The following is a 14147-nucleotide window of genomic DNA, read 5'->3' on the forward strand; positions in this document are numbered from 1 at the left end:
TTGAGGTTACATAATCATTTACAAACATGGAATTCAGAAGAGCCAAAAATAGGGACATAAGTCTGAGATGTCTGAGAGTTAAGCAGGGCCATGTCAGACCTGCTTTGTTTGCATAGTAGCGGCGGCGGGTAAGATGATGCATGTTGACCCAGTGAGGCGGACTTCAAACAAAGGTTTATCGCACATCTCTGTCAGTCCGACAGGAGCATTGCTGTGTCTTCATTAACGCTCTGAGATGATCTGGGCCTCTTTGTCATCTCACCTCTTCTGAACCATATGGTTTCTCCCTGAGGGAAACTGCCTGAGTGAGAAGGAGAGATGTAATAATTAAACATCGGCAGCGATTTTTCTTTTTCATTCGAGAGGTGTGGGTCGGGCTGTCATCAGAAACATATTTGCTGCTTTTCTTTCTGTGTGAGAGCAGCTGCTGAGGAGTGAATGTGCAGACTACTGAATGCTTGATTGGCAGAAGCATTTGTCTGAAGGTGCCTGGGGACAATTGTCCAGATCAGGCAGGGCTCCTTCACAGGGGAGCTTGCTAATACACCAAGCTTATGCAAACCCCCCCACCCACACCCCTGCCACCCTCCTCCTCCTCCTCCTCCTCCTGGACCCAGGATTTTGTCTTCAACTGTTAGTTTTTCCGTGAGTGTCCAACACATACTTCTCACTGCAGCCGACCTGAAGGAAATCCCCTGGTTTTTTTTTTCTTTCCTGGAAGTTTGAGGCTGTCATGCAATTTCTTCTCTGCTCCACACAGATGGTCTCCATAGCAAACTGTGGATTTTGATAATTGTTTTTGCCAGTGGAAGAGAAGCAATGCACTGGTTCATAAATATGTCGTGGGCATGACTCACAGGGACTTGGACTGGTAGATTTTGAGATGTTGCATCATGGCTTATGTTTGAGTTGGATGCTTTTTAACATGAAAAGAAAGAAAGCTTGTGCTAACATCCTCCTCATGACCAAAGCATGCAGGAGAAAAGTCCGCTGTTATGTTGGTAGAGGATTTTTTAGCTTGAGGCTTTTGACTTTTGAAAATCGATTGCAAATGTATCAGCTTTTTAGCAGTCATGGACATGAATTGCCAGGTATTTATCATGTCAGTAAGCTCAAATTCACACGTAATGTTTTTTGATAGGAAGTAGGTAGAAGTGAGGCGTTACCATGGCAAACAAGGAAACAAAGATTAACAAGATGCATCTATTGATGTATGTGAACACAAACTTAAGCAATAAAAAGACGCTTATTTATGTTTTTGTGCAAGCTTCTCCTATTGTATGTTCTTATTTAACTCACTAAAGTATTTCTGATTTTTACTGCTTTAAAGACACTGTTTATACTATTTCTAACTGCAACAGCTTCCCTGACTTTCTTGCTTTGTCTTTATTTACTATCCCTTCCCTCCAGGAGAAAGAGGCTGGTTGTGCATGTACACCCAAACTCTGTCCTCCCTGGCAGATAGAGTGCACTAAAATTATATTATAACCCCTTATAAACAATCATGGCCTCATACACTCAGATTTGGGTACTTAACTGAGCTTAAAACAAGCTCAGTCTGCTTGGATATCTGCCTGATCAGCTCAGCAGCCTGTTACTTCCCCACAGTAGTAACTTGCAGGGTTCATACCCCTTCTGTACCCCTCTGAGAGCATTATGAAGAAGGGCTTTATGGGTGTGCAACAGTGTGGGTGCAGTCTGTCCCCTGTCCCTCATTAGCCAGTCCTTTGTTACAGTAAGCCATACCGCGCGGATCCCAGATGCAGCATGTCCAGATTAGATCTTACACCCGCCAGGAGTCTTGAAAAGCTACCCCTGAATCGAGCCTAATCCTCCTGCAAGACTTTCTCTTTTTTTCTGGCTCTCTGCACCACACACAGACACAAAAACACACACATTCACAGCCACAGATACATAATGGGTAACACGCACACATACACACACTAATTGGAGACTTCAAAATTACTTATTGTAGTTTTTGGAGCCTGGTCGGTGCCTTGTGTCTTTAATCCCCATCCAGAGATCCTGTCAGCTGCGCACAGACCACAGGCCTTTTCTCCTTTGTTATACAAATAAGAGCTGCAGATAATCATCTAATAAATCCGAGACTCCAAGATTTGAGTGGATTAAAATGAAGCAGCAATTCGTTTCCATTGTGTTGTGTCCCTTAGAAATATAAACATCTGATATGAGTTTAACAACTGACGAAACACAACTTTGGCTGTTAGATTTTGAGGATATTTCTGTTGTAAGAGCTAGCTTATTCCTTTACAAGTAAAAGAACAGGACGAGCTCCAGCTTGTTTTAGGCTATCCAAATCCAGAAATCCAAACTGGACATGATCTGGTCTGGTCTAGTGTATAAGCATGTCACTAATGTGATTTCATCTTAAAGACTCATAAGTGGTCTTTAAAAATCCCACACTAGTCCCTAAAACGCTTGGTTGTTTCTTCATCTATGCCTTTATTTCACCACAGCTGCAGTCTTTAAGTTGTCTTTGGCCTTACAAGTGATGTTGTGTGACACCACAAGGCCATTTGTAGAATTATCAGCAGGGGAGACTCCAGTACCTAATTTTCACCAGTATGGTGCCACTGCCAATGGTGAGCCAGTTTTTGTCCTTTTAGAACACCGCAGCATTTCAGGAATGTGTAGAGCTGAGCATTATGTAGCAGATACTGGGCTTAACGCCACTCACAGTTGTCAAAATAACAGCAAAGCTCTTGCTTTAGTCGTAACATCTTGTGCCAGTCTTCTCAGCAACACAACACCAGCACTAGATCCAGTTTTGGTGCTTTTTGAGAACCAGCCCAAGATGGCATTAGATGATTAGATTAGATGGTACTCTGCAAACATGCAAAGCTATAGACGACTACAGCTGTCAAAATCTGTCAAAATACAATCCAGAGTGAACTCTGACACTAACATGTCACAAGTGTGCCACAACAATGCAGAGTTATTATTTATTTATTTATTTTTAGAGGATATGACTGTGGAAAGATCTTTGAACCAAACATTTCAAACTCTATAGAAGTCATAGCAGTTTTCATGGGTGGATAACCAAAATGGACAAAATATACTTACTTATTAGTTTCATGGTACCAATTTTAGGACTAGCCTTTTGTTTTGTTTCAGAACGGGTTTTAGATTAAGCAACAACACCAGACTGGTTAAAAATATGACCAGAACTAGTCTTTTTTTCTGTGTAATGGATGGATGCATGGAGTTCATGAATGGGCAACAACTCTGCAAGTCCAAACTGCAGTGTGTTGGGTTTAGGCAACAACAAGGGCAGTGACCAGCAACAATCAGTAAACCCTCTGTCTGATGGTCAGTTTTTCACAGTGCCACCCTCCACACCCACTGATAGAATTTCACAACCATCCGTGACTGGCCTCAGGTTGTTTCTCTCAGCTGGTCCAGGCTCGAGTTGTTGTTACTGCTTTTCTTGGGTTGACAGCATTGGACAATTTACACATTTGTGTTGTCTCATAAATTTCTTCAAAGTATTTTCGTGGTTGGTGTTAAAGAGCTGTTTTATTATGTGTTTGAACATGGGCAGCGCCCCATTAACCTGTTGCAGCTCTTCTCTGTTTAATAAACTGAATACTTTTGGTTTTTTGGCTGTCTGAAAGACACGATAAGGTTGACAGTTTTTCAGATTTCATGACATTTTATGAAGTTTATTTAGTGTTTTTTATTTAAAGTTAATGACATTTATTTTATTTCACTTTCTTTATAAACTAACAAAAACATAGGCTGTGCGCTACACAAAAGCCTGAGAAAGACTTGAGTCTTTAAGGCCTTGTAGCATTAATGTTTTTTTTTTTTTGTAGTATTAGACTGCAAAGGTTTGAGCTTAGTGTATTTTATACAGTTAAGTTACAACTACACAAACATGGAAAACACTGAATTAGTTTTTTTTTTCTGAATAGATTTTTTCTTTGGTTGGCCGCCCGATGAATGTTGCCATGAAATGTCTCTGTAGACACAGTCCTTGCAGCAATTATGGTAATTCACTAATATGCCCTGAATTATCCCAGAAGCTGTGAATATTTCAGCCTACAATCCAATTTCCCCTAATAATAATAAAAAAAAACCCAAAGCCAAATCCACAACTCAGTACTTTTTAAAGTTTTTACTACTCCTGTGTCAAACTTTTATATCCATATAAAAAGTTGTACCTATTATGGTCTTCCTTATTTTCTGTCAAATATTTGATTATAATGCTGCACGCTCATATTGAAGATAACCAAAATTTCAAATGCTGAGTTAGGTGTATGTGCAAATAATCCCTGTGAGACAGTAAACACTCATTTTGAGGAGGCCGTTTATTATACTCTTGGCTCTGCATGAAGACAATAAAGGCAGATATTCCCTGTGGTCGAGTCAGTCACACAGCTCTGGGCGTGACCTTAGAAACCCCACCCACCTACCGTTAAGACGTTTTGTTTGCAAGTGGGAGACAGTCAAACAAAAGTTTGATAAAAGGGAGAGGAACTAAAACAGCTTGCACTGAGGTTCACGGTAAGTATTTATAACTGTAACTATAAATCATGTAAAGCTACTTGAACTGAGTTCAATAAAAACATTTAGCTAGAAATTTGCATATCAGATCCCTTTTAAGTCCAATGTGAAGAAAATGATGATTTTTAACATCAAAGAAAGTCAAAGGAAATGATAAACAAACAGTTTTCATAGCTCAAGACGCAAAAAAGTGCTAGAAAGATGAAGTTGATTTTATTTCAGCTTTATTTGATAGACACAGTTTAGAAAGGATAGAAAGGTGAGGGCAGAGATGCGGTAAAGGGCCGTAGGTCTGATTCGAACCTGGGCTGGCCACTCTCAGTCGCATGGCATGTGGTTGCCTACTCCACGCAGTGAGCTAAACCAGCACCAAGACAATTAATCAATTAATTAATTTTTGGACCATCCATGTAGAAATTGTTTGCAAAAAACAAACTAACATCCAAAACAAAAAGAAAACAAAAAAAAGCAAAGCAAGTGCTGATCAAAATGAACAGGATGGGAAAGAAAGCATGTAAAAGGACACTGTTGTAATTATTAAGATGTATGAAAGTTGCCATGTATACTTAATAATATCCTTAAACATGACATCCTATTTTTACACTCACATTCACCGATTTCAACTCAACTGCTAAACTCTGCAAAAGTTGAAAAAAATAAAGTAACTTCCTGAGGCTGGAAAAGAGAATCTGTTACCATAACTGCACAAAAACACACAAAGAGAACAATTATGTAGTTATTTAGACAGCTAAAATGGATTATTTCAGTGGAGGAATGCAGGGGCTGCACCAAAGCCTAGTAAAGGAGAGATAAGAATTATTCTTTTAACTGTGAATCATGCACGGCTGTAACACATGACCCCTTTAGGTCCAGTTTGTGGCAAATCATCACCTTCTGTGTGTGGTAACATTAAAAGACATCAGGAGAAATGAGACGGACAGCCAACGTCAAGCCTCAAATCAGCACTAGTTGCTGTTCCTCTTGATCACGGACACACACAAACCATGAAATCACACTGAGAACACCCGTTTCCAGTGGATGGCATTGTTGTGGTCAGGTATATTGCCGGGGTAACGGCATAATATTTCTGTTTGGCGTGTCTGGTTCTTTCTGTTTGCTTGGCACCAAGCGTAATTCCCAGCCAACACAAATTCATTTTTCTTATCATGTGTTTTAGATTTACAGGAATTCCGATACATATGATGTGGTTTGAAACCCTATAACATCCTTAAATGCATTAATAGAGGTAAGAAGTCTTGTTTGCCTTGAGACACAAGCGGTACCTCATGACTTACCCCCCATGTGTGTAACACACTGTATGCATCTTGTACATAACCATTCTTGTGAGACTTAATCCTTGTTTTGGCTTCCTCAAGTCAAGTGTCTCAGCTGCCTGTGTTTGGCGACTTCTATTTTTGCTGTCTTTTCCATACAGCATACCACATGCTATATCGAGCCGAGTGAATGTGGTAACAAGATGCTCATAACCAAACGCGGAGAAGGAACATTCCACGACTGGGTTCCTGATGTTGTTTTCATGGTCGCTGCTGTCTCGGATGGCAAATATTCCTCAGAATCAAAATAGGCCTGTATTTACATTTTCTCTCTCATTCTAAACGACTTTACACACCACGCCGGCTGTTCACTGATATGCATTAGCTGTTGCTAGAAGTGAACTGCTAATTTGTCCAGTCATAATGCCTCACTCTGGAGACACGCCGGGCTATTAAAGATGGCACCACTTTGTGTAAAGCGCACCCATTGAACATCGGAATCCTGAAGTTGCTGTTAAAGCGGCACAAATGCTCCAGAGAGTGCTTGGATGAAAAATGTGATTAAATATTAAGTTGATGTTTGGGCCGTGCTCTCTTCCGGAGAGATTTACTAAAAGGTATGAGAGCTGAGGTCATCCCAGACATCTCACTGCTCCTAAAATAAAAGGCAGTTGCTGAGCCTCTGTGGAGCTTGAGAGGTGGAAGGATTTGAGAGGTGTTCCCTTGGGGACGTATGAAGGCGTTGGCTGTAGGGTTGCAGAGTTTGAGGGTCTAATTGAGAACAAATTGTTCTGGGCAAAGAGGCGGGGTATCGCTGTCATGCTCAAGGTTATTTGGGGGTTTTATGGAACGCAACTAATGTTGAAAAGCTCAAATGCAGTTAGTGGTTCTTGTACCAGTTGTGTCCCCTCGTGTCTGCAGACAGAGTTTAAAATACCAGAGTGTGCATGCAGAAGACGTCACAGGTGAAGGTAGATAACCTTCTGTGACATGTAAGACCTCAAATTGTGTTTTTGTGGGATTTGTTTTGTCTGCACGCCTTTATTTATTGTGCTAAAGGTGCCTCACAGATGTTCTCAATGACTTGCTACTTCCAAGACGTCACGTGAAGTAATAATGGATTACGAGACTACCCGACAGTCCCTGGTTGAATTCCAGTCTAATCTGAGTGCATCTAATTCCCCTGCTGTCTTTCCCCACACTTTTCAGGAGGAAGCAGCTACAATGCTAACGCTTTAAAGTGATCTAAGAATCCCACAAACCTCTTGCTGCCCATTTCCTGGAATGAGTTGAAAGCTATATAATAACAGATGGGAAAGAGATCCATGCTTTTTGTTCAGTATATAAATTAATTCTAAAGTTCATCTGATTATTTCAGCAGTCGGAGAAGTCAGATAAAAGGGAATTTTAGAAATGACACTTGCTCACTCTGTTTCCTCAGGTTCTGTTTCTTTATTCATGGAATAGTAGCAACAGAAACACCACATTAAAAAGGTTTTCTAAAGACACCTGTTATACTTTCACACATCACCTCCTATTATTTCCTGTTGTAACAGTGGATGCTCTTATTAAAGATGGTCAGCACTTGTACTAGTAAACACTGAGCCTAAGGCTTAGGCTTAAGACTGCAGTAAACACTGTGGTTCAGACAGGTTTTTTTCTTAGTCTTGGCTGTGTATGAACAATCCCTGAAAATCTTAAACTCTATTAACTTTATTCCGGCATCTGTCTTTTGGCTTTGGACAACAGCTGCTAACTCAGCCAGATTGTAGGCAAAATGTGGCCAGAAGCCTAACAGGGACATGCTGCAGATTAACGTTCGCTTTGTAGCTCTGCTTAACTGTATGGTTTCTGTTAAATAAGCAAATAAATAAAGGGGAAATATGCAGCAGTCACCGTGTGTTTGTGCAACTTCTGGTATTCTCTCCGACCACCGTGTGTGCCACCCAGGCATCAGCTCTTTGTAGTTGCCAGATGAGCTGCAGGCATGTAAAGGTGGGTGGATTATTATTAGTACATTTTTGTGGGTTATAGATTTCTCTGGACTATATATATTTCCTTATCTGCCTTAGGCCCACTTGCCTCCTTCCAAAGATGAAGTTGTTCATTTTTCCTGTCAGATAACTTGAAAAACTTTCAGAAACTTTAAATTTGAGAACATTTTTTCTTTCCTTTGACTTGTGTGCGCCTTTTGTTTTCTCCTTTTATTTGTTCTTATGATTTATTGATTGCCCTCGGCACGTGTTGGTGCATGCGCGAGTTGGCAAGCGCACAACTAAAAGTTTTAAGGGGGTTTGCTGTGGGAGAGAAGAGTGAGAGAGGGAGAGATGAAGGGGACTGGAAAGGAGGAGAATTCACTTCAGGCTGCCTGAAAGTGTGTGTGTGTCTGTGTGTGTGTGCATACTTCAAGGAGAGTTTTGTGTGGTAAGTGGGTGGGTGCGTCAGTTAGTCGGCCTGGGCTCTCTGCAGTGCGCTCAGCCGCTGTGCTCTCCTCTCGGCTGACTGGAAACATCATGTATCTCTTGGACGCTTATAGGAACAGCCTTGTTTCCCCAGACTGAGACCAGAACAGACTGAGGAAGAGAGACGCAGCAAAATGAGCTTTGCCAGAAACTTGAAGTAGAATATCCAGAAGAAAAGACACACAAACAGGGGCATTTTTTGAAGGCAGTTTTCATCTATTCGGTCTTGGCTATGCCATGCTGGCCCAGAGGAACGGGCTCCCTCCAGGCTGTAAGCCAGCTCACCTGAAGGATCACCCTGATCTACGGGATGTGGATGTGAAATCCCAGGGTTGTTGTTCTCTCTCTCCTTCCCCATCTTCCGGAGGATGCCCTTGGGCTCGACTAGCGGGTGTGGATGGCTGCTTGTCAGAGCCATACTGTCTTTGGTTCCAGCTTTTGGCCAGAGCCTACTGGGGCGAAGTGGAACTGGGGCTCACCAGTCCCAACCGCAACGTGTCCTGGGCTCGGCTTCGAGAAGCCTCCAGGAAGAACTGCGTCCGATCTCGGGTAAGGAGTGGGTGTACATGTGCATGAAAGCATCCTGGAGAGCATCTTGGCAATTTGAGATTGTGAAGAGTGGAGCTGTGCTCGAGTTTTGAGGCGCTGGGGGATAACCAAACTCCCTAAAAAATGTGTTTAAGGCATATCTGGCAGAGGCATATAGGTTTACATAGGAAGCATCTGAGCGGGGAGGAGAGGTTAGGGGCAGCTACACTTTGTTGTACTGTCTGAGGAATTTTGTGTGCGTCATCCTGCTCCCCAACAGCAGGGTAGTCCTGTTTCACTGACCGATATCTCTGGTAATGTGAGTGTGTCTCTGTGTGTTTGGGTTAGGTTTCGTTTATTGTTATTGGTCCCTAGGGTAGATTCAGAATGACATTGTCAGGGGACAATATTGTTTTTGGTTCCATCTGCACCTCATATTTTCACGATTATTTTCTTAAATATAACCATGACAGCAGCCATTCTTTATTTTCTGTGGAGTGGGCTAAACCTTAGTGAAATGAAGTCAACCGTTGCGCTGCCAAATTAGGGAATTAAAGGCATATTTTCCTATGATAGAGTGAATAAGGATTACTAATGTTAGAGCCTGTGGGGAGAGAAGTTTGGAAAGAAAACGAAGACAGTATGAAAGCTGCAGAGTGTGACTCACACACTTTTTTTAAGAAAAGGAAAGAAAACTGAGTCCACAAGTAATGCCATTTAGATTTGGTCAAACTGCATATACATAAAGAAGCGGGAACAGGTTTGGAAATGTACTTTGATGTCTGTGTTGCCATATGGTACCAGAGCCTGCAGCAAGCCCTCAGCGTGCACATAATGGTGAGTGTTTTGATGAACAGATTGCATGCATAATTGATTAGTATTTATCAGGTAATTGTGAGCTTGTTTAGAAAAGATTTATAGCATTATACATTTCAAATATCTAGACAGTAATAGTTTCCCTTCTATCCTGCTTCTCTTTTTTCTATAATTCAGTAGTAAGAAAAATAAAGCTTTGCCATAGGCATTTAAGCCTAATAGCTCAACTATTGCATAATGCGAATTTAAATTTTAAACACGAAATCAAAACAAACAGCTGAGTTGCACTGCGTCAGCTCTTTTCCCTCTTCTCCTCTGGTTACATTATGGACTGTGGCTTACATCCAGCTCCACACCACTGGATATTGGTGGTGATTTCACCAGTCATACCATTAGGCCCACACCCATCCCACTCTCTGGAGGTTTCTACATGTGCTGCTCCCAGGCAGACAGGCAGGAGAGAGGAAAGAGGAACCAGAGAAACAATGTCTTTGTTTTGGATCCATACCTAAGCCGTATTTTGGTAGGAGAAGAGCCTGTGGAGAGATCTGGGTTGAGGCTGAAACTCTTGGCAGGCTCCCGCATCCTGGAACGACTATGGTAGTGTTAGCAGTAACCGCTAACGCACTCCCTGTGGTGCAGTGGTTCAGCTCCATCGTTACTTTGGTGATGGATGTGACAGGAGTCTCGCTGCTCAGACAGCACCAGGAAAGATCGCTTATGCCGTCATACTGAGTCGCTGTGATTGAGACGATAAAATATTTCCTATTGCTTGAACAAGGTGCAATGTTAGTACTGTTGTAAAGGTTACAAAAATAGTTTGAAAATTTACTTTGGACTAAGCAAAAGATCATTACTTGTGATTTAATGCTTCGTAGTTGATTTTAACACACCAAGCATTGGAAGAGAAGCTCATTTGTACTCTTTTACTCAAAAGTGCGGCTATTTCCTCCTCCATCAGTACTTTATTAATGGTATTGTGGGAAAATTTGAAAGATGAAAGGCTGATCGCTCATGGTGTTCAGCTCTTTCCCTGTGTCCTGTCTCATCATGAGGAGACAGAGCAACAGAGTTGCACCCACTCCGGGTGTCTGCATCTCTTTCAGTGGAAGGATGAGGAGAATGATGGACCTCCATCTCCTTTGTTTTTTTTTGATGGAGGCAGTCTTCAATCAGTCTAACACCTAAATCCAGTCTGCGGCTCGTATTAGATGAGAAATAAATTACTTCACCCCTCCAGTATGTTGTGGTACTTTCTGCCACCAAATCTTCTTCAGTCCTCAATGGTTATTTTGCTATGTGGGCATGTAAATAAAGTTTTTCTACAGCTGTGCATCCAAGAATTCTTACAAAAACTCTTGCATCAGACGAAATGATTTTATATCAGATAGACTTCTCTTGTAGATTAGAAATAACATTAGAAGTTCCAGCAATGTTGCAGCATGAACAGATGGCAGTAAGATAATTAAGCCTTATTTCCTTCCTGTAATGTGGCTATTCATTATGAACACAGTATCGATTCAGCCAAACACCGTGTGATATACTTAGTCGCTACTTTGGTTTCAATTGAGTCGAAATTGGAAAACAAGTAAATACTACTCAAATTTTCCCAGTAATATTCTCAGTGCTCCAAAAACTTAGTTTCACTTAATAGTCCAAAAGTTTAGGAATGGTTAAGGAATCGCAACAGATTACTTATTATTGAGTAATTAACTAATAATAACAATGATACTAACTAATAATGCACTATTAAAGCTAATAATGTTTAATAGTTTTTAGGACTTTGCTGTATGTTATGTTCATCTATATACATGCATATCTCCTTTTTTTCCACATAATGCTCTTGAAAAATGTATTGGCTCACAAACCGATCACATTTCATCAACATGCAACCCTAGATCTATAAGCCCAGATATGAACAACCACACAGCCTTTCTGCACATACAGTTTTAATTTTCATCTTCAGAAAATGAGCATGGTGTGCAGTCAGTGACGCACTGTGTTATCATCTCGGCTACACTTTCTTTTTTCCCCCCCTTATACAACGATTAAAGTGAGAGTTTTGCAGCTCATGTGCCACATGTGTTGTGTTACGTAGGCATAACTGTAATGTTACGCAACATGAGAGCTGCCAGCATTTAAAAAGGTTGTTTTGGGGTTTTTTTTTATCTTGTGCTAGTCACAGTTGGTATGTAGAAGATAAGTCTGTCATCACGCAAGTATGTCAAATAGCCCTGCAAAGCCCCGAATGTGCAATAACTGAAGCCATATGTACTGTATGGCTGTGTGGAGGTTGAGGAAGCAGAAAAAGGCTTAAATGACAGTCCTGATTATTTTGACAGATACTGTGATCTCTGACATTAACCACAACCCAAGAACAAAATCTTTTTACTGTTTTTAGTCAGAATTTCAACTGTTTTAAACAAAAACATGTGCCCGAAATGAGGTCTTAATCAACAGCTTTCACAGAGTTTGATGAATTTCTCACCATTTTGGCAGATCGTATTGATAATTTTATATTTGAGACATTTTGAGCTGGAGTGCAAAATGTCAGTGAAGTCAAAGTTTAGAAAAGTCCATAAAACAAAACCAAAATAATCCCCTTACGAGCTTCAGGTGCTTTGGTGGAAGTAATCATAAAAATATGTAGCTGTTTGACTTCCCACAGATGTTATATTACAGATTTACTGAATGTTAATCATCCACTGCGATGGTGTTAATCTTCCAAAGTGTTTGTGATGAGAGGAACAAAGAAAGATATTCAACAGCTCTTTTTTCAGGTGGCAGTTATTTATGAAGTATTACTTAACATGAAAACACACTGAACTAACAGTGAACCCTCTTGTTGACTCTATCTTCCTGTTTCTGAAACCACAAAATGACCCGGTGTTATTCAGCTGGAACAACCTGCTCCTCTGTGATACCTGTGAAGAATCGCCAACAAGGGATTTCTCGTGTTTTTACATCAAGTTGATGAATAAGATCTGTGCATAGCCATGGGCAGTTTTTTTTAAAAGTAAAAACACACTTCTCTTTGTTTGACCAAAAACCACTTTGCTTTACACAATTATCAGGGGTGTTGTTAGCGGAGTGAGTGCTCTTTTATGTGGCTCTTAGTTTGTTCTGACTCTGAAATAGCAGATTTCATATCTGATAATGCAGAACAACATCTGCAGCAGGGATTTCCACTCATTTTTAGGGGTGAGGTTATGATCAATTATGCAATTTTTTTTGTTTAGTTTTCATGTTAAAAACAAATTCTCAGTCAAGCTATACTTACAATCTTAGACATTTAACGGGAACCTATTATCCTAATTCGTGCCTGTTTTTATTTTTGCACTCTACTAGTCTAGTTTTCTATTAGTGGTGCATCCCCTCAGCTCATTAACTGTTTGAAATAAGCTGTTTTAGTTCCTCTTCCTTTAAGCCACCTTTGTAGTGATTGGCTGGAATAAGTAAACAGCTCATTAACGACCTCGGAAAAAAGCGAAACCAGTGGTGCTGACGTCAGCTACCGAGCAAATTCCTATTTTAAGAAGAAAGTGAAACCATATCATTAACCTAACACTAGAAAATTAGTTCGTAAAACGTCAAGCTAATGTTTTAAAGACCTCCTTTCTAGTATTTATGTCCGGCTTCCACCTGCACTTTCTGTTCTGAAGATAAACACTCAAGTTCCTGTTTGTTTTTCCTCTTTTCAGGCCAAGCAGAAGGATGGGCGGGATCAGAGCGAGGCGTCAGCCGGCGCTTCTCCCGGAGTGGACGACGAGCCTTTTTCCTGGCCGGGGCCCAAGACGCTTCGCCTGCGCCGGACATCCCAGGGCTTCGGCTTCACACTGCGACACTTTATCGTCTACCCGCCTGAGTCTGCCGTCCACAACTCACTAAAGGTCAATGAATATCTATGACCTCTCTGGTGACATTAATATATTAAAAAAAAAACTCCCAATACAACCAACCGAAGAAGGATCTCACTTAATTTAAAATAAAGATGCCTCCATAAAAGGTTATTGGTTGATCAAACTTGGGGATCTGATATCAGGCCTTTGGTATTTTTGAGGCATGTTAAACTTGGTTTCATATATAAACATTCAGGAGATCTTTTAGACTTTGTTTTAGCTTCTGTTATACTGCATCCACATTTTATTGGACAATATTCATATTAAAGACATTTTTAAAGTTTTATACTTGGAGGAACTTCAACTTCAGTGTTTTCATCCTTTTATTAGTCTTTTTTATCTTTCTTTTACGTTAAATAGCTTTATGGTAGCCACACTGATTAGTGATCATCAAATTTGCGTGAGACTAGAAAAATACATAATCCCAGTTCTTTTAACTGCCAAGAAAAAGCAGCTGGGTTTGTTTTAACACAGTCATATATGCAAATGATAGCACATTCTCTTTAAATTCAAAAGTTTTACATATTAGTAGATAAGAAAAAAATATGCGATTCCCAGCAAATCTTAAATTTATGGTATTACAACATCAGAAGAACAACACTACAGGATGTATCACACCCTGCCAAGCCAAAATGCAGTTT

General features: G+C 40.6%; 1 protein-coding gene across 5 annotated transcripts in view; it reads left to right on the forward strand.

The window, feature by feature from the left end:
- arhgap21a (Rho GTPase activating protein 21a) overlaps positions 1–14147 on the forward strand; it is a 101671-nt gene that overhangs the window by 35676 nt on the left and 51848 nt on the right. For 2 of the 5 annotated variants that reach the window (XM_026180090.2, XM_026180091.2), the window contains exons 1-2: positions 8385–8812; positions 13309–13497. In XM_026180090.2, the coding sequence (XP_026035875.2) occupies positions 8501–8812; positions 13309–13497 (501 nt within the window). In that variant the 5' untranslated portion in view covers positions 8385–8500. Of the gene's footprint in view, positions 1–8383; positions 8813–13308; positions 13498–14147 lie in introns of those variants that run through there. The other 3 variants (XM_026180094.2, XM_080306111.1, XM_026180092.2) reach the window with 2 other exon arrangements.

The sequence above is a fragment of the Astatotilapia calliptera genome, chromosome 9 (assembly GCF_964374335.1).
Source record: "Astatotilapia calliptera chromosome 9, fAstCal68.1, whole genome shotgun sequence".
In the NCBI taxonomy this organism is placed as follows: domain Eukaryota; kingdom Metazoa; phylum Chordata; class Actinopteri; order Cichliformes; family Cichlidae; genus Astatotilapia; species Astatotilapia calliptera.